General features: G+C 48.1%; 2 protein-coding genes across 2 annotated transcripts in view; both read right to left on the bottom strand.

Moving 5' to 3' along the window:
• LOC141117699 (NACHT, LRR and PYD domains-containing protein 3-like) overlaps positions 1 to 26,929 on the bottom strand; it is a 2,363,088-nt gene that overhangs the window by 1,717,043 nt on the left and 619,116 nt on the right. The window lies entirely within an intron of this gene.
• Positions 12,530 to 26,929, bottom strand: part of LOC141117702 (ribonuclease inhibitor-like) — a 151,759-nt gene continuing 137,359 nt past the window's right edge. The window contains exon 6 of the mRNA XM_073610700.1: positions 12,530 to 12,650. Coding sequence (XP_073466801.1) covers positions 12,563 to 12,650 — 88 coding nt within the window. The 3' untranslated portion in view covers positions 12,530 to 12,562. The remainder of the gene's footprint in view (positions 12,651 to 26,929) is intronic.

Genomic DNA, 26,929 nt, shown 5'->3' on the forward strand with positions numbered 1-26,929 from the left:
GTTAAGTAGAATCTCTTTGTAATTTTGAACGGGTACATTTTTAACGTGTTTAGCTCCAGCCAAAAAAATCTTTTTTAAGCTTTTTGGAAAACATAGGGAAGGGTTATCACCCCTGTGACATTTGTTTTGCTGTCTTTCCTCCTCTTCAGAAGATTTCACCTCACTTTTTGTCCCAATGGATTGGAAAGCATCAGTGGAAAGGAGAAATGTTTTTCCCATATTAACTCTTACAGGAGAGAATTTCCCTTCCTAGGGGTAGATTTCATCTCACTTCCTGTTGTCTCCTTCCGTTTGCAAGTAGGAGTCGTTTGTAAGTTAGTTGTTTGAAAGTAGGGTCCTGCCCTATATACTCAGCAGAAATTTGGGCCTTAGGTGTTGCTGTGGCCACAACACTGTAAGCCCTCACAGGGCCCTGCTGTGAAATATTAGATCAAGAATTGTAATTACATGCCCCTGTTGAACAGGAGCTGAAAAATTAGGCCTTAGGCACTGGTGCTGGTGCCACAACACTGCAACCCCTCACAGACACTCTAGTTGGAACGCAGGAACGAGCCCTGCTGCAAAGTATTGCATCAAAAATTGTAATTACACGCCCCTGTTAAACAGGGGCAGAAAAAATGGGCCTTAGGCACTGGGGCTGGTGCCACAACACTGCAACCCCTCACAGACACTCTAGTTGGAACGCAGGAACGAGCCCTGCTGCAAAGTATTGCATCAAAAATTGTAATTACACGCCCCTGTTAAACAAGGGCTGAAAAATTGGGCCTTAGGCACTGGTGCTGGTGCCACAACACTGCAACCCCTCACAGACACTCTAGTTGGAACGCAGGAACGAGCTCTGCTGCAAAGTATTGCATCAAAAATTGTAATTACACGCCCCTGTTAAACAGGGGCAGAAAAAATGGGCCTTGGGCACTGGTGCTGGTGCCACAACACTGCAACCCCTCACAGACACTCTAGTTGGAATGCAGAAACGAGCCCTGCTGCAAAGTATTACATCAAAAATTGTAATTACACGCCCCTGTTAAACAGGGGCTGAAAAATTGTGCCTTAGGCACTGGTGGTGGCGCCCAGAACCAAAAATGTTCTTACAAGCTATCAGCGTGATGATTGAGGAGGAAGAGGATAATTACTCAGGGATAGTCACTCAGCATCAGCATAGATAGTCTTTGAAGGGATCTGAGATTTCAAAAAAAATTATTCGGTTACATCAGCATCAGGTGCTTGGTAGCTGGTGGTGATCCAAGACTGATTCATTTTTATGAAGGTCAGTCGATCGACCGAGTCAGTGGACAGACGCACCCTGTGATCAGTTACCACGCCTCCAGCAGCACTGAATGTGCGTTCCGAAAGAACGCTGGATGCAGGACAGGCCAGTAGCTCAATTGCATACTGTGCAAGCTCTGGCCAGTGATCCATCCTCAAGACCCAGTAACCCAGAGGATTTTCGGTGGCAAAGGTGTCCAAGTCTGATCTTGCCCCTAGGTATTCCTGTACCATGTAAAACAGACGCTCGCGATGGTTGCTGGAACCGATCATACCTTGGGGCTGTGGACCAAAAAATTGTCTGAACGCATCGGTCAGACGGCCACCTTCTCCACCGCTCCTTCTTTGACTGACCGAAGCCTCAGCAACACGTTGTCCAGAAACAGGAGTTTGTAACCTCCCAGTCTCTGGAAACGTGTTGCACAGACCTTTCTGCAAGGCCTCCCGAAGATGTTTCATCCTCTGCTCCCTCTGCGATGGCAAGATAAGGTCCGCAACCTTACCCTTGTAACGTGGATCAAGGAGGGTTGCCAGCCAGTATTGGTCCTTCTCCTTGATACCACGAATACGAGGATCCTTACGCAGGCTTTGCAGGATCAGGGAGGCCATGCAGCGTAGGTTTGCTGAGGCATTCGGTCCGGAGTCCTCTGGGTCACTAAGGACAACATGGTCCGCAGCCACCTCCTCCCAGCCACGTACAAGTCCATGTGTTTCTTGGGACTGATCCCTTAAAGACTGCTGCTGATGCTGAGTGCCAGGCTCCACCTCCATACTGACACAATCTTCCTCCTCCTCCTCCTCCTCGTCCTCTTCCTGTGTGATCGGCAGGCACGCAGGAACACTGTCTGGATAAAGGGGGCCTTGAGAGCTAAGGAAGTCCTCCTCTTCCTGCCTCTGTTCTGCCTCAAGTGCCCTGTCCATTATTCCACGCAGCGTGTGCTCCAACAGGTGGACAAGGGGGACAGTGTCACTGATGCATGCACTGTCACTGCTCACCATCCTTGTGGCCTCCTCAAATGGTGACAGGACAGTGCATGCATCCCTGATCATGGCCCACTGGCGTGGGGAAAAAAAAACAAGCTCCCCTGACCCTGTCCTGGTGCCATAGTCGCACAGGTACTCATTGATGGCCCTCTGCTGCATGTGCAGCTGCTGCAGCATGGCCAACGTTGAGTTCCACCTGGTGGGCATGTCACAGATTAGGCGGTTCTTGGGCAGGTTAAACTCCTTTTGGAGGTCCGTCAGCCAAGCACTGGCATTATATGACCGGCGGAAATGCACACAGACTTTCCTGGCCTGCCAGCCAAACAGGGCACATGGGTCAATTGTCCCTGTCGGAGGGCAGAGAGGAGGTTGGTGCCATTGTTGCAAACCACCATTCCTGCCTTAAGTTGGCGTGGCGTCAACCACCTCTGAACCTGCCCCTGCAGAGCTGACAGAACCTCTGCCCCAGTGTGGCTCCTGTCCCCCAAGCACACCAGCTCAAGCACCGCATGGCATCTTTTGGCCTGCGTACTGGCGTAGCCCCTTGAACGACTACGGAGCACCGCTGGTTCCGAGGAAGAGGCCATGGAGGAAGAAGAAGAGGAGGGGGTGGAGGAGAGAGGTGTGTCACAATCATTAGCATTTTGGAGGCGTGGTGGCGAAACAACCTCCAACACTACTGCGCCTTGTCCTGCATCCTTCCCAGCTGCCAGCAGAGTCACCCAATGCACCGTGAAACTTAGGTAACGTCCCTGTCCATGCCTGCTGGACCATGAGTCAGCGGTAATATGCACCTTACCGCTGACTGCCCTGTCCAGCGAGGCATTGACATTGCCTTCCACATGCTGGTAGAGAGCCGGAATCGCCTTCCGTGAGAAAAAGTGGCGTTTGGGTACCTGCCAATGAGGAACCGCACATTCCACAAACTCACAGAAGGGGGCAGAGTCTACCAACTGAAAAGGCAGCAGTTGAAGTGCTAGCAATTTTGCCAAGCTAGCATTCAACCGCTGGGCATGTGGATGGCTGGGAGCAAACTTCTTTTGGCGGTGCAGCAGCTGGGGCAGGGAAATTTGCCTGGTACAATCTGACGTCGGTGTACCAAAATCAGATTGCCCACAAGTACTTGGCTGTGACACACCTAATTCTACACCTTCATTCCTCTCAGTGCAGGTCTCAGAGAGGACTGAAGGTCTAGTGGGGTTGGAAATCTCAGCTGATGAGGAGCAAGGAGAGGTCCTCTTTGTTCTTTGGTGTGGGTCTTTTAGATACGCTTGCCAACGAACTGCATGGCAGGTCAACATATGTCTGGTCAAGCATGTGGTACCCAAGCGGGAGATGTTTTGGCCACGCGAGATACGCTTGAGACATATGTTGCAAATAGCAGCGGTGCGATCTGATGCACTCGTCTCAAAAAAGGCCCACACCAAAGAACTTTTTGAATAACGCGCAGAGACTGCAGCGCCCTGCACATGTGGAGCTTTGGGGTGTGATGCAGTCAATGTGCTGCCCTTAGGCTGGCCCCTGGAGGGCATCCTGACTCGTTGGTGATGTGCCGCCTCCTCCTCCTCCTCCTCTCTCCTATCAGGCACCCATGTTGAGTCAGTGACCTCATCATCTCCTCCCTCCTCATCACTGGAGCAAACCTGGCAGTATGCTGCAGCAGGAGGAGCATGACTGCCAGATTGCTGTCCTTCTTGGGCACCCCCTCTGTCTGTGCTCATGTTACTGCCTTCATCGAGCTCAGTATCATCATCAGAGCCTTCCAAACGCTGGGCATCCTCCTGGAGCATGTACCCAACACTGTGGTCAAACAGTTCGAGGGACTCCTCAGGAGGACATGGTGGGGCTAGGGAAGGAGTCACTGATGACATTGAGCCAAGGGAAGAGGCCGCTGCTTTGCCAGACAAAGTACCCTGGGCATGGGTGAGAGAGGATGAGGAGGATGAGGACGGCTTGGTCATCCACTCGACCAAGTCTTCCGCATGTTGCGGCTCAACATGGCCAGCTGCCGAAAAAAAGGCCAAGCGTGTCCCACGGCCACGTGCTGATGACGATGCACCGTCTCCACGACCAGCACTAGACACAGAGCCTGCTTGCCCTCTCTTATTGGCTTGTGACTGTCTGCCTCTCCTTTTTGGCCTTCCAGACATACTAATGGCCTGTAGCTGCACTAAGCTGGGATATATATATATATATATATATATATATGTACTGATACTGCAGCTAGCAAAATCAACTGCCTGCCTGTAGTATGAGAACACCACCAACCTTCTACAGGTAGCTTTAGCTGAACACTGTGAGGTGGACGCACCCCACTAACTTGTAGGTTTAGCTGAACACTGTGAGCAGGACGCACTGCACTAACTGTAAATAGTCTAGCTGCCTGACTGTGGTACTAATAGGATCAAAAGAACACCAGCAATTTTCTGCAGGTAGCTGTATTTACTGTAACAAGACAAGCCTGTCTGTCAGTAAGAAGATAACAGAAACGGATCTAGCTGAACACTATGAGCAGGACGCACCCCACTAGCTTGTAGGTTTAGCTGAACACTGTGAGCAGGACGCACTGCACTAACTGTAAATAGTCTAGCTGCCTGACTGTGGTACTAATAGGATCAAAAGAACACCAGCAATTTTCTTCAGGTAGCTGTATTTACTGTAACAAGACAAGCCTGCCTGTCAGTAAGAAGATAACAGAAACGGATCTAGCTAAACACTGTGAGCAGGACGCACCCCACTAGCTTGTAGGTTTAGCTGAACACTGTGAGGTGGACGCACCCCACTAACTTGTAGGTAGGGATGAGCTTCGAGTTCGAGTCGAACTCATGTTCTACTCGAACATTGGCTGTTCGCAAGTTCGCCGAATGCCGCGGAACACCCTTTAAAAGTCTATGGGAGAAATCAAAAGTGCTAATTTTAAAGGCTTATATGCAAGTTATTGTCATAAAAAGTGTTTGGGGACCCGGGTCCTGCCCCAGGGGACATGGATCAATGCAAAAAAAAGTTTTAAAAACGGACGTTTTTTCAGGAGCAGTGATTTTATTAATGCTTAAAGTCAAACAATAAAAGTGTAATATCCCTTTAAATTTCGTACCTGGGGGGTGTCTATAGTATGCCTGTAAAGGGGCGCATGTTTCCTGTGTTTAGAACAGTCTGACAGCAAAATGACATTTGGAAGGAAAAAACTAATTTAAAACTACCCGCGGCTATTGCATTGCCGACAATACACATAGAAGTTCATTGATAAAAACGGCATGGGAATTCCCCACAGGGCAACCCCGAACCAAAAAAAAAAATGATGTGGGGGTCCCCCTAAATTCCATACAAGGCCCTTCAGGTCTGGTATGGATATTAAGGGGAACCCCAGCCAAAATTAAAAAAAAAAATTGACGTGGGGTTCCCCCTAAATTCCATACCAGACCCTTCAGGTCTGGTATGGATTTTAAGGGGAACCCCGCGCCAAAAAAAAAAAAAAAACGGCGTGGGGTCCCCCAAAAATCCATACCAGACCCTTATCCGAGCACGCAACCTGGCAGGCCGCAGGAAAAGAGGGGGGGACGAGAGTGCGGCCCCCCCCCTCCTGAACCGTACCAGGCCACATGCCCTCAACATTGGGAGGGTGCTTTGGGGTAGCCCCCCAAAACACCTTGTCCCCATGTTGATGAAGACAAGGGCCTCATCCCCACAACCCTGGCCGGTGGTTGTGGGGGTCTGTGGGCGGGGGGCTTATCGGAATCTGGAAGCCCCCTTTAACAAGGGGACCCCCAGATCCCGGCCCCCCCCCTGTGTGAAATGGTAAGGGGGTACTTACCCCTACCATTTCACTAAAAAACTGTCAAAAATGTTAAAAATGACAAGAGACAGTTTTTGACAATTCCTTTATTTAAATGCTTCTTCTTTCTTCATTCATCTTCTTCTTCTTCTGGTTCTTCTGGCTCTTCTGGTTCTTCCTCCGGCGTTCTCGTCCAGCATCTTCTCCGCGGCGTCTTCTATCTTCTTCTCCTCGGGCCGCTCCGCACCCATGGCATGGGGGGGAGGCTCCCGCTCTTCTCTTCATCTTCTTCTCTTCTTCATCTTCTTCTTCATCTTCTTCTTCTTCTTCTTCTCTTCTTCCTTCTTCTCTTCTTCATGTCTTCTCCGGGCCGCTCTGCAGCCATGCTGTGGCATGGAGGGAGGCTCCCGCTGTGTGACGGCGTCTCTTCGTCTGACGGTTCTTAAATAACGGGGGGCGGGGCCATCCGGTGACCCCGCCCCCCTCTGACGCACGGTGACTTGACGGGACTTCCCTGTGACATCACGGGGAATGCCACAGGGAAGTCCCGTCATGTCACCGTGCGTCAGAGGGGGGCGGGGTCACCGGGTGGCCCCGCCCCCCGTTATTTAAGAACCGTCAGACGAAGAGACGCCGTCACACAGCGGGAGCCTCCCTCCATGCCACAGCATGGCTGCGGAGCGGCCCGGAGAAGACATGAAGAAGAAGAAGAAGATGAAGAAGAAGATGAAGAAGAGAAGAAGATGAAGAGAAGAGCGGGAGCCTCCCCCCCCATGCCATGGGTGCGGAGCGGCCCGAGGAGAAGAAGATAGAAGACGCCGCGGAGAAGATGCTGGACGAGAACGCCGGAGGAAGAACCAGAAGAGCCAGAAGAACCAGAAGAAGAAGAAGATGAATGAAGAAAGAAGAAGCATTTAAATAAAGGAATTGTCAAAAACTGTCTCTTGTCATTTTTAACATTTTTGACAGTTTTTTAGTGAAATGGTAGGGGTAAGTACCCCCTTACCATTTCACACAGGGGGGGGCCGGGATCTGGGGGTCCCCTTGTTAAAGGGGGCTTCCAGATTCCGATAAGCCCCCCGCCCGCAGACCCCCACAACCACCGGCCAGGGTTGTGGGGATGAGGCCCTTGTCTTCATCAACATGGGGACAAGGTGTTTTGGGGGGCTACCCCAAAGCACCCTCCCAATGTTGAGGGCATGTGGCCTGGTACGGTTCAGGAGGGGGGGGGCCGCACTCTCTTCCCCCCCTCTTTTCCTGCGGCCTGCCAGGTTGCGTGCTCGGATAAGGGTCTGGTATGGATTTTTGGGGGGACCCCACGCCGTTTTTTTTTTTTTTTTTTGGCGCGGGGTTCCCCTTAAAATCCATGCCAGACCTGAAGGGTCTGGTATGGAATTTAGGGGGAACCCCACGTCAATTTTTTTTTTAAATTTTGGCTGGGGTTCCCCTTAATATCCATACCAGACCTGAAGGGCCTTGTATGGAATTTAGGGGGACTCCCACATCATTTTTTTTTTTAATTTTGGTTCGGGGTTGCCCTGTGGGGAATTCCCATGCCGTTTTTATCAATGAACTTCTATGTGTATTGTCGGCAATGCAATAGCCGCGGTAGTTTTAAATGTGTTTTTTCCTTCAAAATGTCATTTTGCTGTCAGACTGTTCTAAACACGGGAAACATGCGCCCCTTTACAGGCATACTATAGACACCCCCCAGGTATGAAATTTAAAGGGATATTACACTTTTATTGTTTGACTTTAAGCATTATTAAAATCACTGCTCCTGAAAAAACGGCCGTTTTTAAAACTTTTTTTTTGCATTGATTCATGTCCCCTGGGGGAGGACCCGGGTCCCCAAACACTTTTATTGACAATAACTTGCATATTAGCCTTTAAAATTAGCACTTTTGATTATTCATGTTCGTGTCCCATAGACTTTAACGGCGTTCGCGTGTTCGAACAAATTTTTTTCCTGTTCGCATGTTCTGGTGCGAACCGTACAGGGGGGTGTTCGGCTCATCCCTACTTGTAGGTTTAGCTGAACACTGTGAGCAGGACGCACCCCACTAACTTGTAGGTTTAGCAGAACACTGTGAGCAGGACGCACTGCACTAACTGTAAATAGTCTAGCTGCCTGACTGTGGTACTAATAGGATCAAAAGAACACCAGCAATTATCTTCAGGTAGCTGTATTTACTGTAACAAGACAAGCCTGCCTGTCAGTAAGAAGATAACAGAAACGGATCTAGCTGAACACTGTGAGCAGGACGCACCCCACTAGCTTGTAGGTTTAGCTGAACACTGTGAGGTGGACGCACCCCACTAACTTGTAGGTTTAGCTGAACACTGTGAGCAGGACGCACCCCACTAACTTGTAGGTTTAGCAGAACACTGTGAGCATGACGCACTGCACTAACTGTAAATAGTCTAGCTGCCTGACTGTGGTACTAATAGGATCAAAAGAACACAAGCAATTTTCTTCAGGTAGCTGTATTTACTGTAACAAGACAAGCCTGCCTGTCAGTAAGAAGATAACAGAAACGGATCTAGCTGAACACTGTGAGCAGGACGCACCCCACTAGCTTGTAGGTTTAGCAGAACAATGTGAGCAGGACGCTCTGCACTAAATGTAAATAGTCTAGCTGCCTGACTGTGGTACTAATAGGATCAAAAGAACACCAGTAATTTTCTTCAGGTAGCTTTTTATACTGTAACAAGACAAGCCTGCCTGTCAGTAAGAAGAGAACAGGAACGGATCTAGCTGAACACTGTGAGCAGGACGCACTGCACTAAATGTAAATAGTCTAGAAGATAACAGGAACTGAACTAGCTAAACTGAATACAGTGTATATATATATATATGCAACACCTGGGATGCATATATATAGACAATACACTTTAAGTGCAGCTAACTGACTGACTGTCCTGCCTAATCTAGCTAACTCAAATGAAATGACACTGTCTCTCTCTCTCTCTATTTCTCAGCACACCGGAACACACTGCACAGGGCCGCCATGCAGGCGGCCTTATATAGTGTGGGGCGTGTACTAAATCCCCTGAGCCATAATTGGCCAAAGCCTCCTTGGCTTTGGCCAATTACGGCTCTCTGTTAACGCGGCGCTGTGATTGGCCAAGCATGCGGGTCATAGTGCATGCTTGGCCAATCATCAGCAAGCAATGCACTGCGATGCCGCAGTGAATTATGGGCCGTGACGCGCCACACGAATTTGGCGCGAACGGCCCATATTGTTCGGAATTCGCCGAACGGGCGAACAGACAATGTTCGAGTCGAACATGGGTTCGACTCGAACACGAAGCTCATCCCTAGTCATCACTAATGGCCACTGATTGCTGGCACTTGTGGGCACAGATTGGTGGCATTTGTGGGCACTGGTTGGCACTGATTGCTGGCAGTGGTGGGTAATAATTGCTGACACTGGTGGGCACTAATTGTAATCAGGGCACTGATGATCAGTGCCCTAAGTAACATACCTAGCTGTCCCCTGTGAGGAGATGCCACTGATTGGCTCTCCTCTCCTCACATTCTGGCAGTGTGAGGCAAGGAGTGCCGATTACTGGCATCTCCGTGTTTACATGTGGCCAGCTGTGATTGGACACAGCTGATCACATGGTTAAAGAGCCGAGGCTCTTTACACAGTTTGGGGTTGCGCCATGTCAAAGCAACATGGCGCAGCCGTGATTGCCGCACTGCATGCCCCCTGTGGCACGTGAGAGCGGTCGTTTTGAGAGGACATCATATGACGCCCACCCAGAACGATAGCGGCACCGCTCTGCCGTCATTTGATGGTGGGTGGGCGAGCGCCAAGTGGTTAAGGGGTGCGTCCCTCTCATTACATTATGGTAGATCCCGTCTTATCCTCTCTATCGATGGCAATTTTCTCTTTTGCTCCTTATCTATGTATACTTATTCTATTCTTCAATAAAATGTTTGAAGAAGAGAAAATATATGAAATCTTCACCAAAATTCTAATCAGCCAATCAACTGGTAAGAATTATTACACCCCAGTACACCATGATAATTGTATTATATGTATGACCATCTCAGCCCGCTTTATCTACTCCATAGGAATCCTCACATTACAGGGAGATGAGAAATGTCTTTATTTTACAATGTATCACCAGCCAGGTTCTTAGGAGTAAGGCCCCTTTCACACCATCACAACCATCCCATCCACCTGTCCATTTTTCGGGCCACTCATTGACTTCTATGGTGAGACGGATGTCAGTGGATCTGTGTCCTCTGACACCCACCTGGCATCCGATCCGACAAGATCTGCTGGAAACAGACGTATAGAGATACGTTCTCCATCCGTCCAGTGGGTTGGATGGGATGGAAATGGACAGGAAGTCGGTTTTCATCGGATCTCCCCATAGAGGAGAGCGGGACTCTTACAGGTCAGTCTCTGCACAGTGAGCGGATCCCCCCGTGTGAAAGGGGCCTAAAAGTTCAAATGACATTTTATTTATTACAACTTTATTCCACATTAAATTGTATGAAAACCCCTGAATGTCCCTCTGATCTGATCTGCAGTATATGATCTGCGCTCCATTAAACGTTCCTCAATAATATCACTGCACTAATAGCTGCTTCTCTATTTTATATTCCATTAATATATAGAATGTCACTCAGTATTATAGAGAATGAAATCCCAATTCCTGCTGTGTATGTAATGATCAATACATAGACTGATGATATACAGTAATAGTATCAGAAACTTCCATCCCATCCCCCATTGGGGTCCCCCAGCACTCTTCAAGGGCTCCTCCCCCCTGATTTGGGGGGTCCCAGGCTGATCGATCGTCTGATGAGTCCTCCTGTATTGTCCTCCTCCAGCACACAGCTTCATACAAACCCAGTTCTGATCTCTCCTGCAGGGATCAGTCCATGTGGGTGACACGGAGTCCGTGTGGAAAGGCCGGCAGTGACACATCGGGGGAGGGGAGACTCCATTCAGAGAACAAGGATCCCCCCACCATGGGGGATGGGGAGACTCCATTCAGAGAACAAGAATCCCCCATCATGGGGGAGGGGGAGACTCCATTCAGAGAACAAGGATCCCCCCACTATGGGGGAGGGGAGGGGGAGACTCCATTCAGAGAACAAGGATCCCCCCACCATGGGGGAGGGGAGGGGGAGTCTCCATTCAGAGAATGAGGATCCCCCCACCATGGGGGAGGGGATGGGGAGACTCCATTCAGAGTACAAGGATCCCCCACCATGGGGGAGGGGATGGGGAGACTCCATTCAGAGAACAAGGATCCCCCACCATGGGGGAGGGGAGGGGGAGACTCCATTCAGAGAACAAGGATCCCCCCACCATGGGGGAGGGGGAGGGGGAGACTCCATTCAGAGAACAAGGATCCCCCCGCCATGGGGGAGGGGGAGGGGGAGACTCCATTCAGAGAAGAAGGATCCCCCCGCCATGGGGGAGGGGGAGGGGGAGACTCCATTCAGAGAACAAGGATCCCCCCACCATGGGGGAGGGGAGGGGGAGTCTCCATTCAGAGAACAAGGATCCCCCACCATGGGGGAGGGGAGGGGGAGCCGGCTGTGTAAGATAAATACCGGGATGACAGATAAATGCCGGCTGTGTTCCCTGAGTCAGGTTATATATGAAATGTTCAGTTTTTATCTTCTTCATTACAAAACAGAATCCCCCATCCTGTCCTGGTGTATTACTTCATCTGTGATCATCCATTCTCCTCTTGGGTCGGGTTTGTTCAGATTTATATCTCATCCTCATCCAGAGCAATGTCCCCTCCCCCTCCTCCATTCACAGCAATGTCCCCTCCCCCCTCCTCCATTCACAGCAATGTCCCCTCCCCCTCCTCCATTCACAGCAATGTCCCCTCCCCCTCCTCCATTCACAGCAATGTCCCCTCCCCCTCCTCCATTCACATCAATGTCCCCTCCCCTCCTCCATTCACATCAATGTCCCCTCCCCTCCTCCATTCACAGCAATGTCCCCTCCCCCTCCTCCATTCACAGCAATGTCCCCTCCCCTCCTCCATTCACAGCAATGTCCCCTCCCCCTCCTCCATTCACAGCAACGTCCCCTCCCCCTCCTCCATTCACAGCAACGTCCCCTCCCCCTCCTCCATTCACAGCAACGTCCCCTCCCCCTCCTCCATTCACAGCAATGTCCCCTCCCCCCTCCTCCATTCACAGCAACGTCCCCTCCCCTCCTCCTCCATTCACAGCAATGTCCCCTCCCCCTCTTCATTCACAGTAATGTCCCCTCCCCCACCTCCATTCACAGCAATGTACCCTCCCACATTCACAACAATGTCTCCTCCCCCTCCTCCATTCACATCAATGTCCCCTCCCCCTCCTCCATTAACAGCAATGTCCCCTCCCCTCCTCCTCCATTCACAGCAATGTCCCCTCCCCCTCCTCCATTCACAGCTGTAGCCGAGTCTCCTCCTCCATTCACAGCAATGTCCCCTCCCCCTCCATTCACAGCAATGTCCCCTCCCCCTCCTCCATTCACAGCTGTAGCCGAGTATCTTCCTCCGGGGTCATCACCTAGAAATCTTCAGTCCTGGTCGGAGCTTTTCCAGATTTTTTAGTTCTCTTCTTGATTCCTCTGACAAGTAGTATTTGCTGATCCTAGAAGAGAGGATATAAAGAGTCATCAGATCTCAGCAGAATTCTCTCCACTATTTCCCAGCATCCTCCAGGATATCTATTAAGCTCGCCACACACATTACAATCTGATTGTACAATCTCTGTTTGATCTTCCAACAAGTATGTAGAGTAAGGATCTGTCTGATTGTATAAAAAAAATGAAAAAAAAACAGGTAATAAAAGAACCAATGTACTCTGCTGTCAGATATAATTAGAACAGGCAGAAGACCAATGGTGTCCACGCCTGTATGATATAAAGACGATTGCTTACACCAACCGCAATTTAGGTGTGTTCCTCTGAATTAGTATGGCATATCATAACTAAGAACAAGAGGAAAAGGTAATTCATCAATGAGGAACATGCAATAGTCAGAAGATATATAAATGCTATTTATTGAAAACTGACTATAAACACCAATATAAGAATATACTGTAAAAACAGGTACCACCACCGATGTAAAAATGACAATGTTGTCATGGACAGACACAGATGGCCACCACTCACATAAACCACACACACCTCATGTGAATTCATTCAGGATGGATATACATGAATGAATTCAAAGTAAATACTAAGTTGTCTCATCTGCTGGATTACTGAAAGTCCTTATAAATCAAATGATAGCAGCAGATGGTAAGTGAAAGGAGGATTTTGGTTGTGGATGGTAGTGTAGCAGCCCTGAATATCACGTCCTCATAGATGTTGGGACAAAAGGAATCAGAGAAGAGGGAGCGGGAGATGGGCGGAATGGGAATGGAGGGACCCAATGCTGACTCAACAGTGGCTTGAGCGCTGGACACTACAGTCCTTGTCAGTGAAGATCACCCTGGGCCATCAATACCTCACAGCGCTGATGACAGGGAAGGGGAGTTCCTAAGTAAAGGATGCAGTGAGCTATAGCTGGTTGATTTAGGCTGAGCGGTGTAACTGGTTTAGTGAATCATAGATACTGGGTAGTAAGTACTGTGTACTAGTTGAGATAACTGTCCCATGCTAGGGATACAAACAGATAGGATCTCACCCAGTGTTGACTCAGTGGTACATCAGTTCACGTCAGAAGATCAGGTTCAAGCTCACACCGTCTCCAGCTGGCTAGTTGAGTGGTCTCCCGTCCTCCTCCGAGTCATCAGCTGTGCATATCCAATGGTGGCATTCCGGAGTTAGAGAGAGGGTGTACGCCCAGGGAGATGCGGTGAGTAAAGCAGGGTATTATGGTGTGTTCAGTCCTCTGCTTGTTCTGTTTCCTGAGTTGTTTCAAACAGCCATGTTGATTACAGGCCAGTGATATCAGTGCAGGTGGGTGGGTCTGGAAGTCTGTAAGAACGCTATGGGTAGCGTGATGACGTCATGCTGACGCATTTCATCCATCACTCAGATTTCATCAGAGCATGCGCAGTAGCAGAGACCGTCATCTTATATAGCACCGACATGGAGCCACGCGAGGGCTTTAGCGTCTGGTTGTCTCAGCTACGGCGCAGTTACCTGACAGCCATACACATAAACAAGACGTAATACACAGATGACGGGCCAGGTCCGTGTGTACAAACATCCACAGAATACATTTAAATAAAAAAGAAGATGAGAGAAAAAGGAGAAAAAGAAAAAGAAGATGAAGTTAAAACAAAATCCAAAGGGGGGGAGGGAAAAAGTAAGAAAGAAAAAAGAAGAGTGAAAATATTAAAAAGATTAAACTGAAAAAAGGGGGAATATATAAATAGACAGTCAATAAGACATGCAAATGAGAGATTGCTGATATGACATAAGATGAAGCATACTGGCCGGAAGGAGGAAACCCCTACTACACAATGGGGGTTACGGGGTGAGGAATACGGAAAGATTGCATGCATTGTTTAACCCACGGGTGTACATACTGTTAATTAGGGATGAGCCGAACACCCCCCTGTTCGGTTCGCACCAGAACATGCGAACAGGAAAAAAGTTTGTTCGAACACGCGAACACCGTTAAAGTCTATGGGACACAAACATGAATAATCAAAAGTGCTAATTTTAAAGGCTTATATGCAAGTTCCTATGAATGGATGGTGCCGCGCTAATCCTGTTGTGTAAACCTCAAGTGGTTATAATAAATAGACTAAATGTGTATAATGGCCTATAAAGCCAGTGATGTATTCATGTAAGTGATATAACTCACTGCACAGAATTAAGTTAAAAATAAAAATTATTAAAGATGTGGGTGTAAACAAATTGATAACTTAAAAAACTGAGATTAAAATACCAATCCTAGATGACCATAACAGTGACAAGTTCAACATGAGTGACAAGAAACAATATTGAATACGGCAACGTGAATTATGCTAAATAATTATCAATCACTAAATGGCAAAGTGCATTGTGCAAAACACTGTGCAACATAAATAACTACTTCATATAATGGCTTATGGTGTTAAACAACAAACATTCCATAAAGTGCAAGTGTGCAGACAAAAAATATATAAATAAAAAATAAAACACTCCTTAACTAAGTATTAATGAAAAAGTGAGTGTCCCAAAAAAATAGATGAAAAACTGAAAAAAACACACAAGAAAAACGTCCTTATTCTTGATAATATCTGTGACAGTAGGTGTTGGCATGCGCATGTAGCTGTTAAAGTGCCTGGTGACTCAGAACCTCATGCAGCTTCGTGTGCAAACACTACAGTGGGTAGTGGCCCCTTACCTCATAGTAATGGGGCAACAGCATATGACCAAACTGGCTCTTTATCTTTTTCACCTAGCGGCTCCTATGTATTCCTCACTGTCCCGGGGTAAGGTTCCCTCAGATGTGATGCAGGGGGGTGTTTAAAGTAGAATAAAAAGGAGCCCAATAGTGTAATTCCGTTTTTATAATTAACTGGTTTATTAAGCAAAGAAAGCAGGTACTCACATTAACAAATAATGATACAGTGTTTGTATCCGACGAGCGGCGAGCTCGTAGCGTTCTCTCAGTGTGTCCAGCCTATCCCGTCCCTACGCGTGACGTCACACCACATGTGACTTCTTCAGGGGATCATATAAACTTATATGCAAGTTATTGTCATAAAAAGTGTTTGGGGACCCGGGTCCTGCCCCAGGGGACATGGATCAATGCAAAAAAAGTTTTTTCAGGAGCAGTGATTTTAATAATGCTTAAAGTCAAACAATAAAAGTGTAATATCCCTTTAAATTTTGTACCTGGGGGGTGTCTATAGTATGCCTGTAAAGGGGCGCATGTTTCCTGTGTTTAGAACAGTCTGACAGCAAAATGACATTTCGAAGGAAAAAAGCCATTTAAAACTACCCGCGGTTATTGCATTGCCGTCCGACAATACACATAGAAGTTCATTGATAAAAACGGCATGGGAATTCCCCACAGGGGAACCCCGAACCAAAACTAAAAAAAAAAAATGACATGGGGGTCCCCCTAAATTCCATACCAGGCCCTTCAGGTTTGGTATGGATATTAAGGGGAACCCCGGCCAAAATTAAAAAAAAAAATGACGTGGGGTTCCCCCTAAATTCCATACCAGACCCTTCAGATCTGGTACGGATTTTAAGGGGAACCCCGCTCCAAAAATAAAACGGCGTGGGGTCCCCCCAAAGATCCATACCAGACCCTTATCCGAGCACGCAACCTGGCAGGCCGCAGGAAAAGAGGGGGGGACGAGAGTGCGGCCCCCCCTCCTGAACCGTACCAGGTCACATGCCCTCAACATTGGGAGGGTGATTTGGGGTAGCCCCCCAAAACACCTTCTCCCCATGTTGATGAGGACAAGGGCCTCATCCCCACAACCCTGGATTTTGGAATACAATCCTCTGCCACAGGATGTATAGGGTTTTCTATAGTGAAAGTCAGTCACAGTGCTTGAACCTTTAAGCCGAGCCGGCAACACTATGCTGTATAGTTACTTTTGGATACGTCCTCCAACCGAGTCACCAGGCCTTTCTATAGACCAGCATGCTGCATGATCTCTCCAAGATGGGTCCTCCCCTGGGATCTCCTCGGTTGTCCAGCTTCGTCACACAGGACCGACAGCTCAGGACCTTTCCTCGGCCGCGGTGGTAGGCTCCAGACAGGCCTCCGGACCCACCCCTGCAGGGCTGTATCGTGGGCTTCCCAATCGGAGGACCACGAGGTAGCTCCTTAACGCATACCTGTTGGCCAGGAGGGCCAGCAGGTAGCTGTAAAACAAACCCCAAAAAATGGTGTCTGTCCCATAAATACCGTCACCCAGAACACAACTCGGAGGACCACCTCCACTAAGCGTGCCTCCGGGACAGAGGAGCATCTATTTGCTTCAACACGTTGCCTTTCCAACCCTGACCAGTGGTAACAGCAACACCCACCGGTCAGCACGGAAGCACACACAAAGTCAGCCAAGCTGGAACAGAGGCAAACTTTAACCTTATTAACACACAATTTACAAAATTTACCTAACTTGCGGTAGATTGCAAATACAATTATTTAGTACATGAGCTTCCCATTGTACCATTTTATATTCCTCTTTTTGTCATGTAAAGTATATCTAATCCCAAGAAGACTTGGATGTCTTGTATCTCCATCATGTGTCCTCCTCCTCAGATGTATCTAGGAAGGATTTCAATGCAGTCATGCAGCACTGAGGATTTCTGACAGCAAAGGCCATAAGCTCCTCCCCCACCTTCCCCTGCAGAATCTCTATCTGATCTGCACACAGCATTAGCAGCCTTTCATCTTTCATCTATCTAGACTCTATTGGATGCCAAGTCTCTAAAGCCCATGAGAGATGAACCTGTACCTGAGGAATCAGTCTTCTGCCATTACTCCCAACATAAACACTCTGAGGGCACTTTCACACTGGGGCGGGCGTTGGTGGTAAAGCACCTCTATTTTTAGCGGCACTTTGCCGTAGTTTTTGTGGCACTTTTTGGCCACTAGCGGGGCGCTTTTAACCCCCACTAACGGCCGGAAAAGGGTTAAAAGTGGGCAGGGGCGCTTTAGGAGCCGTGTATACATAGCTCCTACAGCACCTCAAAGATGCTGCTTGCAGGACTTTTTGGAGCATCCTGCCAGCGCACCGCTCCAGTGTGAGAGCCCTCAGGCTTTCTCACTGGAGTGAGAGGAGAGGCGCTTTACAGGCGCTATAGCACCTGTAAAGGGCCTCAATGTGAAAGTAGCCATATTGATCTGGTGAGCACCACTTTATACCTTGGAGAACAACCAGTCCCCTCCACCAGTGCTCTCCCCAGTCTAGGCTCCTTAGGGGCTCCTAAGACCACCAATGCCTTTCCAGTGCATCTTCTGGTTGCAGTTAGGGATGAGCTTCTTGTTCGACTCGAACATCGTCTGTTCGCCCGTCCGCCAAATTGCGAACGATATGGGCTGTTCGCGCCAAATTTGTGTGGCGCGTCACGGCCCATAATTCACTGCGGCATCGCAGTGCATTGCTGGCTGATGATTGGCCAAGCATGCGGGTCATAGTGCAGCGCCGTCAGTAGAGAGAGCTGTAATTGGCCAAAGCCAGAGTGGCTTTGGCCAATTATGGCTCAGAGGGTTTAGAACACACCCCACACTATATAAGGCCGCCTGCACGGTGGCCCTGTGTAGTGTGTGTTCCAGCATTGAAAGAGAGATAGATAGACAAAGAGAGAGACAGTGTCATTTCATTTGAGTTAGATAGATTAGGCAGGACAATCAGTGAGTTAGCTGCACTTACAGTGTATTGTGTATATATATGCATCCCAGGTGTTGCATATATATATATATATATACTGTATTCAGTTTAGCTAGATCCGTTCCTGTTATCTTCCTACTGACAGGCAGGCTTGTCTTGTTACAGTATTTACAGCTACCTGAAGAAAATTACTGGTGTTTTTTTGATCCTATTAGTACCACAGTCAGGCAGCTAGACTATTTACAGTTAGTGCAGTGCGTCTTGCTCACAGTGTTCAGCTAAACCTACAAGTTAGTGGGGTGCATCCTGCTCACAGTGTTCAGCTAAAACTACAGGTTAGTGGGGTGCATCCTGCTCACAGTGTTCAGCTAAAACTACAGGTTAGTGCGGTGCGTCCTGCTCACAGTGTTCTGCTAAAACTACAAGTTAGTGCGGTGCATCCTGCTCACAGTGTTCAGCTAAAACTACAAGTTAGTGCGGTGCGTCCCTCTCACGGTGTTCAGCTAAAACTACAAGTTAGTGTAGTGAGACCTCTGCACAGTGTTCATCTAAAGCTACAAGTTAGTGCAGTGCGTCCTGCTCACAGTGTTCAGCTAAAACTACAAGTTAGTGCAGTGCGTCCTGCTCACAGTGTTCAGCTAAAACTACATGTTAGTGAGGTGCGTCCTGCTCACAGTGTTCAGCTAAAACTACAAGTTAGTGTAGTGAGACCTCTGCACAGTGTCCATCTAAAGCTACAAGTTAGTGCAGTGCGTCCTGCTCACAGTGTTCAGCTAAAACTACAAGTTAGTGCGGTGCGTCCTGCTCACAGTGTTCAATAGGGATGAGCCGAACACCCCCCTGTTCGGTTCGCACCAGAACATGCGAACAGGAAAAAAGTTTGTTCGAACACGCGAACACCGTTAAAGTCTATGGGACACGAACATGAATAATCAAAACTTCTTCAAAACCAGAAGAAGAAGATGAAGGAAGATAGAAGAAAGAAGAAGCATTTAAATAAAGGAATTGTCAAAAACTGTCTCTTGTCATTTCTAACATTTTTGACAGTTTTTTTGTGAAATGGTAGGGGTAAATACCCCCTTACCATTTCACACAGGGGGGGGCGGGATCTGGGGGTCCCCTTGGTAAAGGGGGCTTCCAGATTCCAATAAGCCCCCCGCCCGCAGACCCCCACAACCACCGGCCAGGGTTGTGGGGATGAGGCCCTTGTCCTCAAGGTGTTTTGAGGGGCCACCCCAAAGCACCCTCCCAATGTTGAGGGCATGTGGCCTGGTACGGTTCAGGAAGTGGGGCGCACTCTCGTCCCCCCCTCTTTTCCTGCGGCCTGCCAGGTTGCGTGCTCGGATAAGGGTCTGGTATGGACTTTTGGGGGGACCCACGCCATTTTTTTTTGGTGCGGGATTCCCCTTAAAATCCATGCCAGACCTGAAGGGTCTGGTATGGAATTTAGGGGGAACCCCACGTCATTTTTTTTTTTAAATTTTGGCCGGGGTTCCCCTTAAAATCCATACCAGACCTGAAGGGCCTGGTATGGAATTTAGGGGGACTCCCACGTCATTTTTTTTTTATTTTGGTTCGGGGTTCCCCTGTGGGGAATTCCCATGCCGTTTTTATCAATGAACTTCTGTGTATTGTCGGCAATGCAATAGCTGAGGGTAGTTTTAAATGGGTTTTTTCCTTCGAAATGTCATTTTGCTGTCAGACTGTTCTAAACACGGGAAACATGCGCCCTTTACAGGCATACTATAGACACCCCCCAGCTACAAAATTTAAAGGGATATTACACTTTTATTGTTTGACTTATTATTAAAATCACTGCTCCTGAAAAAACTGCCGTTTTAAAAACTTTTTTTGCATTGATCCATGTCCCCTGGGGCAGGACCCAGGTCCCCAAACACTTTTTATGACAATAACTTGCATATAAGCCTTTAAATTTAGCACTTTTGATTTCTCCTATAGATTTTTAAAGGGTGTTCCGAGGCATTCGAATTTGCCGCGAACACCCCAAACTTGCAAACAGCCAATGTTCGAGTCGAACATGAGTTCGACTCGAACTCGAAGCATATCCCTAGTGTTCAGCTAAAACTAGAAGTTAGTGGGGTGCGTCCTGCTCACAGTGTTCAGCTAAAACTACAAGTTAGTGCAGTGCGTCCTGCTCACAGTGTTCAGCTAAAACTACAAGTTAGTGTAGTGAGACCTCTGCACCGTGTTCATCTAAAGCTACAAGTTAGCGTAGTGCATCCTGCTTACAGTGTTCAGCTAAAACTACAAGTTAGTGCAGTGCGTCCTGCTCACAGTGTTCAGCTAAAACTACAAGTTAGTGTGGTGCGTCCACCTCACAGTGTTCAGCTAAAACTACAAGTTAGTGCGGTGCGTCCTGCTCACAGTGTTCAGATAAAACTACAAGTTAGTGTAGTGAGACCTCTGCACAGTGTTCATCTAAAGCTATAAGTTAGTGTAGTGCGTCCTGCTCACAGTGTTCAGCTAAAACTACAAGTTAGTGGGGTGCGTCCTGCTCACAGTGTTAAGCTAAAACTACAAGTTAGTGCAGTGCGTCCTGCTCACAGTGTTCAGCTAAAACTACAAGTTAGTGTGGTGTGTCCACCTCACAGTGTTCAGCTAAACCTACAAGTTAGTGTAGTGAGACCTCTGCACAGTGTTCATCTAAAGCTACAAGTTAGTGGGGTGCGTCCTGCTCACAGTGTTCAGCTAAAACTACAAGTTAGTGTGGTGCGTCCTCCTCACAGTGTTCAGCTAAACCTACAAGTTTTTTTTTGCGAGCTCTGCACAGTGTTCAGCTAAAGCTACCTGTAGAAGGTTGGTGGTGTTCTCATACTACAGACAGACATTTTATTTTGCTAGCTGCAGTATCGGTACATATATATATATATATATATCTTCCAGCTTAGTGCAGCTACAGGCCATTAGTATGTCTGGAAGGCCAAGAAGGAGAGGAAGACAGTCACAAGCCAATAAGAGAGGGCAAGCAGGCTCTGTGTCTAGTGCTGGTCATGGAGACGGTGCATCCTCATCAGCACGTGGCCGTGGGACATGCTTGGCCTTTTTTTCGGCAGCTGGCCGTGTTGAGCCGCAACATGCGGAATACTTGGTCGAGTGGATGACCAAGCCGTCCTCATCCTCCTCATCCTCTCTCACCCATGCCCAGGGTACTTTGTCTGGCAAAGCAGCGGCCTCTTCCCTCGGCTCAATGTCATCAGTGACTCCTTCCCTAGCCCCACCATGTCCTCCTGAGGATTCCCTCGAACTGTTTGACCACAGTGTTTGGTTACATGCTCCAGGAGGATGCCCAGCGTTTGGAAGGCTCTGATGATGATACTGAACTCAATGAAGGCAGTAACATGAGCACGGACAGAGGGGGTGCCCAAGAAGGACAGCAATCTGGCAGTCATGCTCTCCCTGCTGCAGCATACTGCCAGGTTTGCTCCAGTGATGAAGAGGGAGGGGATGATGAGGTCACTGACTCAACGTGGGTTCCTGATAGGAGAGAGGAGGAGGAGGTGGTGGCACATCACCAATGAGGCAGGATGCCCTCCAGGGGCCAGCCTAAGGGCAGCACATTGACTGCATCACACCTCAGAGCTCCGCATGTGCAGGGCGCTGCAGTCTCTGCGCGTTATTCAAAAAGTTCTTTGGTGTGAGCCTTTTTTGAGACAAGTGCATCAGATTGCACCGCTGCTATTTGCAACATATGTCTCAAGCGTATGTCGCGTGGCCAAAACATCTCCCGCTTTGGTACCAAATGCTTGACCAGACATATGTTGACCTGCCATGCAGTTCGTTGGCAAGCGTATCTAAAAGACCCACACCAAAGAACAAAGAGGACCTCTCCTTGCTCCTCATCAGCTGAGATCTCCAACCCCACTAGACCTTCAGCCCTCTCTGAGACCTGCACTGAGAGGAATGAAGGTGTAGAATTAGGTGTGTCACAGCCAAGTACTTGTGGGCAATCTGCTTTTGGTACACCGACGTCAGATTGTACCAGGCAAATTTCCCTGCCCCAGCTGCTGCACCGCCAAAAGGAGTTTGCTCCCAGCTATCCACATGCCCAGCGGTTGAATGATAGCTTGGCAAAATTGCTAGCACTTCAACTGCTGCCTTTTCAGTTGGTAGACTCTGCCCCTTCCGTGAGTTTGTGGAATGTGCGGTTCCTCATTGGCAGGTACCCAAACGCCACTTTTTCTCACGGAAGGCGATTCCGGCTCTCTACCGGCATGTGGAAGGCAATGTCCATGCCTCGCTGGACAGGGCGTTCAGCGGTAAGGTGCATATTACCGCTGACTCATGGTCCAGCAGGCATGGACAGGGACGTTACCTAAGTTTCACGGCGCATTGGGTGACTCTGCTGGCAGCTGGAAAGGATGCAGGACAAGGTGCAGTAGTGTTGGAGGTTGTTCCACCACCATGCCTCCAAAATGCTAATGATTGTGACACACCTCTCTCCTCCACCCCCTCCTCTTCTTCTTCCTCCATGGCCTCTTCCTGTGCTTTGTCACATAGTCTCATAGTTACATAGTTAGTCAGGTTGAAAAAAGTCCATCCAGTTCAACCATAAAAAAAAAAAAAATATATCGTACAATCCAATATACCCAATCCTATACCCACAGTTGATCCAGAGGAAGGAAAAAAACCCCAGCAGAGCATGCTCCAATTTGCTACAGCAGGGGAAAAAATTCCTTCCTGATGTCCCAAGAGGCAATCAGATTTTCCCTGGATCAACTTTACCTATAAATGTCAGTACCCAGTTATATTATGTACATTTAGGAAAGTATCCAGGCCTTTCTTAAAGCAATCTACTGAGCTGGCCAGAACCACCCCTGGAGGGAGTCTATTCCACATTTTCACAGCTCTTACTGTGAGGAAACCTTTCCGTATTTGGAGATGAAATCTCTTTTCCTCCAGTCGTAAAGAGTGCCCTCTTGTCCTCTGTGTTGACCGTAAAGTGAATAACTCAACACCAAGTTCACTATATGGACCCCTTATATATTTGAACATGTTGATCATATCCCCCTTATTCTCCTCTTCTCAAGAGTGAACAAGTTCAGTTCCTCTGATCTTTCCTCATAGCTGAGCTCCCCCATGCCTCTTATCAGTTTGGTTGCCCTTCTCTGCACTTTCTCCAGTTCCCCGATATCCTTTTTGAGAACTGGTGCCCAAAACTGAACTGCATATTCCATATGAGGTCTTACTAATGATTTGAACAGGGGCAAAATGATATCTCTCTCTCTGGAGTCCATACGTCTCTTAATACAAGAAAGGACTTTGCTCGCTTTGGAAACCGCAGCTTGGCATTGCATGCTATCATTGAGCTTATGATCTACCAAAACCCCCAGATCCTTCTCCACTATGGATTCCCCCAGTTGTACTCCCCCTAGCATGTATGATGCATGCATATTCTTAGCCCCCAAGTGCATAACTTTACATTTCTCAACATTAAACCTCATCTGCCACATAGACGCCCAATTAGACAGAGCATTGAGGTCAGCTTGTAAATTGGAGACATCCTGTAAGGACGTTATTCCACTACATAGCTTGGTGTCATCTGCAAAGACAGAAATGTTACTTTTGATCCCAGACCCAATATCATTTATAAAGATATTAAAGAGTAAGGGTCCCAGCACTGAACCTTGGGGTACACCACTGATAACCTTAGACCATTTAGAGTAAGAATCATTAACCACTACTCTCTGAATTCTGTCTTTTAGCCAGTTTTCTATCCATTTACAAACTAATATTTCCAAGCCTGTAGACTTTAACTTACACATGAGCCGTGTGTGCGGAACTGTATTGAACGCTTTTGCAAAATCCAAGTATACCACATCCACAGCCACCCCTCTGTCCAAGGTTTTACTTACCTCTTCATAAAAAGAAATCAGGTTTGTCTGACAACTTCTGTCTTTCATGAACCCATGCTGTCTGTTGCTTAAAATGTTTTTTTCCAGCAAGAACTCATCTATGTGGTCTTTTATTAAATGCTCCAGTATCTTCCCGACTATAGAAGTTAAACTAACAGGTCTATAGTTACTTGGTAAAGACTTTGATCCCTTTTTAAATATAGGCACCACGTTCGCCCTGCGCCAATCCAGTGGTACTATTCCCGTCATTAATGAGTCCCTAAAAATTAGATACAATGGCTTTGAAATTACAGAGCTCAATTCTTTTAGGATCTGTGGGTGGATGCCATCAGGTCCAGGTGCTTTATCCACCTTTATTCTGTCTAAATATTTCTGGACCATATCCCTTTTGAGCCATTGTGTATCATTTGGGGCTGTGTCAATACCACCCCCATTATGGACATGAGCTTCCCCATGCTCTTTTGTATACACAGAGCTGAAGCAGCGGAACCAGCGGTGCTCCATAGCCGTTCAAGGGGCTACGCAAGTACGCAGGCCAAAAGATGCCATGCGGTGCTTGAGCTGGTGTGCTTGGGGGACAGGAGCCACACTGGGGCAGAGGTTCTGTCAGCTCTGCAGGGGCAGGTTCAGAGGTGGTTGACGCCACGCCAACTTAAGGCAGGAATGGTGGTTTGCGACAATGGCACCAACCTCCTCTCTGCCCTCCGACAGGGACAAATGACCCATGTGCCCTGTTTGGCTCATGTCCTTAACTTGGTGGTGCAGCGGTTCTTGGGCAGGTACCCGGGCTTACAGGATGTCCTGAGGCAAGCCAGGAAAGTCTGTGTGCATTTCTGCAGGTCATATAATGCCAGTGCTTGGCTGGCGGACCTCCAAAAGGACTTTAACCTGCCCAAGAACCACCTAATCTGTGACATGCCCACCAGGTGGAACTCAACATTAGCCATGCTGCAGCAGCTGCACACGCAGCAGAGGGCCATCAATGAGTACCTGTGCGACTATGGCACCAGGACAGAGTCAGGGGAGCTTTTTTTTTTTTCCCCACGCCAGTGGGCCATAATCAGGGATGCATGCACTGTCCTGTCACCATTTGTGGAGGCCACGAGGATGGTGAGCAGTGACAGAGCATGCATCAGTGACGCTGTCCCCCTTGTCCCCCTTGTCCACCTGTTGGAGCACATGCTGCGTGGAATAATGGACAGGGCACTTGAGGCAGAACAGAGGCAGGAAGAGGAGGACTTCCTTAGCTCTCAAGGCCCCCTTTATCCAGACAGTGTTCCTGCGTGCCCGCCGATCACACAGGAAGAGGACGAGGAGGAGGAGGAGGAGGAGGAGTAGGAGGAGGAAGGTTGTGTCAGTATGGAGGTGGAGCCTGGCACTCAGCATCAGCAGCAGTCTTTATCCACTTCAGCCCTGCTCACTGTATATATACGTCATTTTTTTGAAGATGGATATCTCAGTAACGGCAGCAGCTGCTGCCACAACCGAGATATCCATCTTTTCAGTGAGCGGTTCTGTACACGATAATGGTGGTCTCAGCGGCGGGAGAGGTGCCACCGTTATCGGCGGCGGGAGAGGTGCCACCCCCCCTCCCGCCGCTCTCCCGCACCCTCCGCCGCTTACCGGAGCCGTCGGTAGCGGCGGAGGCGATCGGGTCCTTTCCCTGCTGAGGTATGGAGACAAGTGAGGCCAAGATGGCGCCCACCCGTCTCCATACCATGTGACGGCCGGAGCGACGTCATTACGACGGCTCCGCCCACTCTCTTAAAGGCACAAATTTTTTAAGTGTCATTTTTTTAAACGACTTTTTTTTTTTTTTTTTGCATTTTAGTCTAAATATGAGATCTGAGGACTTTTTGACCCCAGATCTCATATTTAAGAGGACCTGTCATGCTTTTTTCTATTACAAGGGATGTTTACATTCCTTGTAATAGGAATAAAAGTGATCCAAATTTTTTTTTTTTTAAAAAAGTGAAAAAATAAATAAAATAAAATAAAATAAATAATAAAAAAAAAAAAAAAATTTTTTAAAGCGCCCTGTCCCGACGAGCTCGCACGCAGAAGCGAACGCATACGTGAGTAGCGCCCGCATATGAAAACGGTGGTCAAACCACACATGTGAGGTATCACCGCGACCGGTAGAGTGAGAGCAATAATTCTAGCCCTAGACCTCCTCTGTAACGCAAAACATGCAATCTGTAGAATTTTTTAAACGTCGCCTATGGAGATTTTTAAGGGTAAAAGTTTGACGCTATTCCACGAGCGGGCGCAATTTTGAAGCGTGACATGTTGGGTATCAATTTACTTGGCGTAACATTATATTTCACAATATAAAAAAAAATTGGGCTAACTTTACTGTTGTCTTATTTTTTTTTTCAAAAAAGTGAATTTTTTCCAAAAAAAGTGCGCTTAGAAGACCGCTGCGCAAATACGGTGCAAAAAAAAGTATTGCAATGACCGCTATTGTATTCTCTAGGATGTTAGAAAAAAAACAATATATAATGTTTGGGGGTTCTAAGTAATTTTCTAGCAAAAAAACCTGTTTTAAACTTGTAAACACCTAAAATCCAAAACGAGGCTGGTCTTTAAGTGGTTAAGGGATCAGTCCCAAGAACCACATGGACTTGTACGTGGCTGGGAGGAGGTGGCTGCGGACCATGTCGTCCTTAGTGACCCAGAGGACTCCAGACCGAATGCCTCAGCAAACCTACGCTGCATGGCCTCCCTGATCCTGCAAAGCCTGCGTTAGGATCCTCG

The sequence above is a fragment of the Aquarana catesbeiana genome, linkage group LG13 (assembly GCF_042186555.1).
Source record: "Aquarana catesbeiana isolate 2022-GZ linkage group LG13, ASM4218655v1, whole genome shotgun sequence".
Classification (NCBI taxonomy): Eukaryota; Metazoa; Chordata; class Amphibia; order Anura; family Ranidae; genus Aquarana; species Aquarana catesbeiana.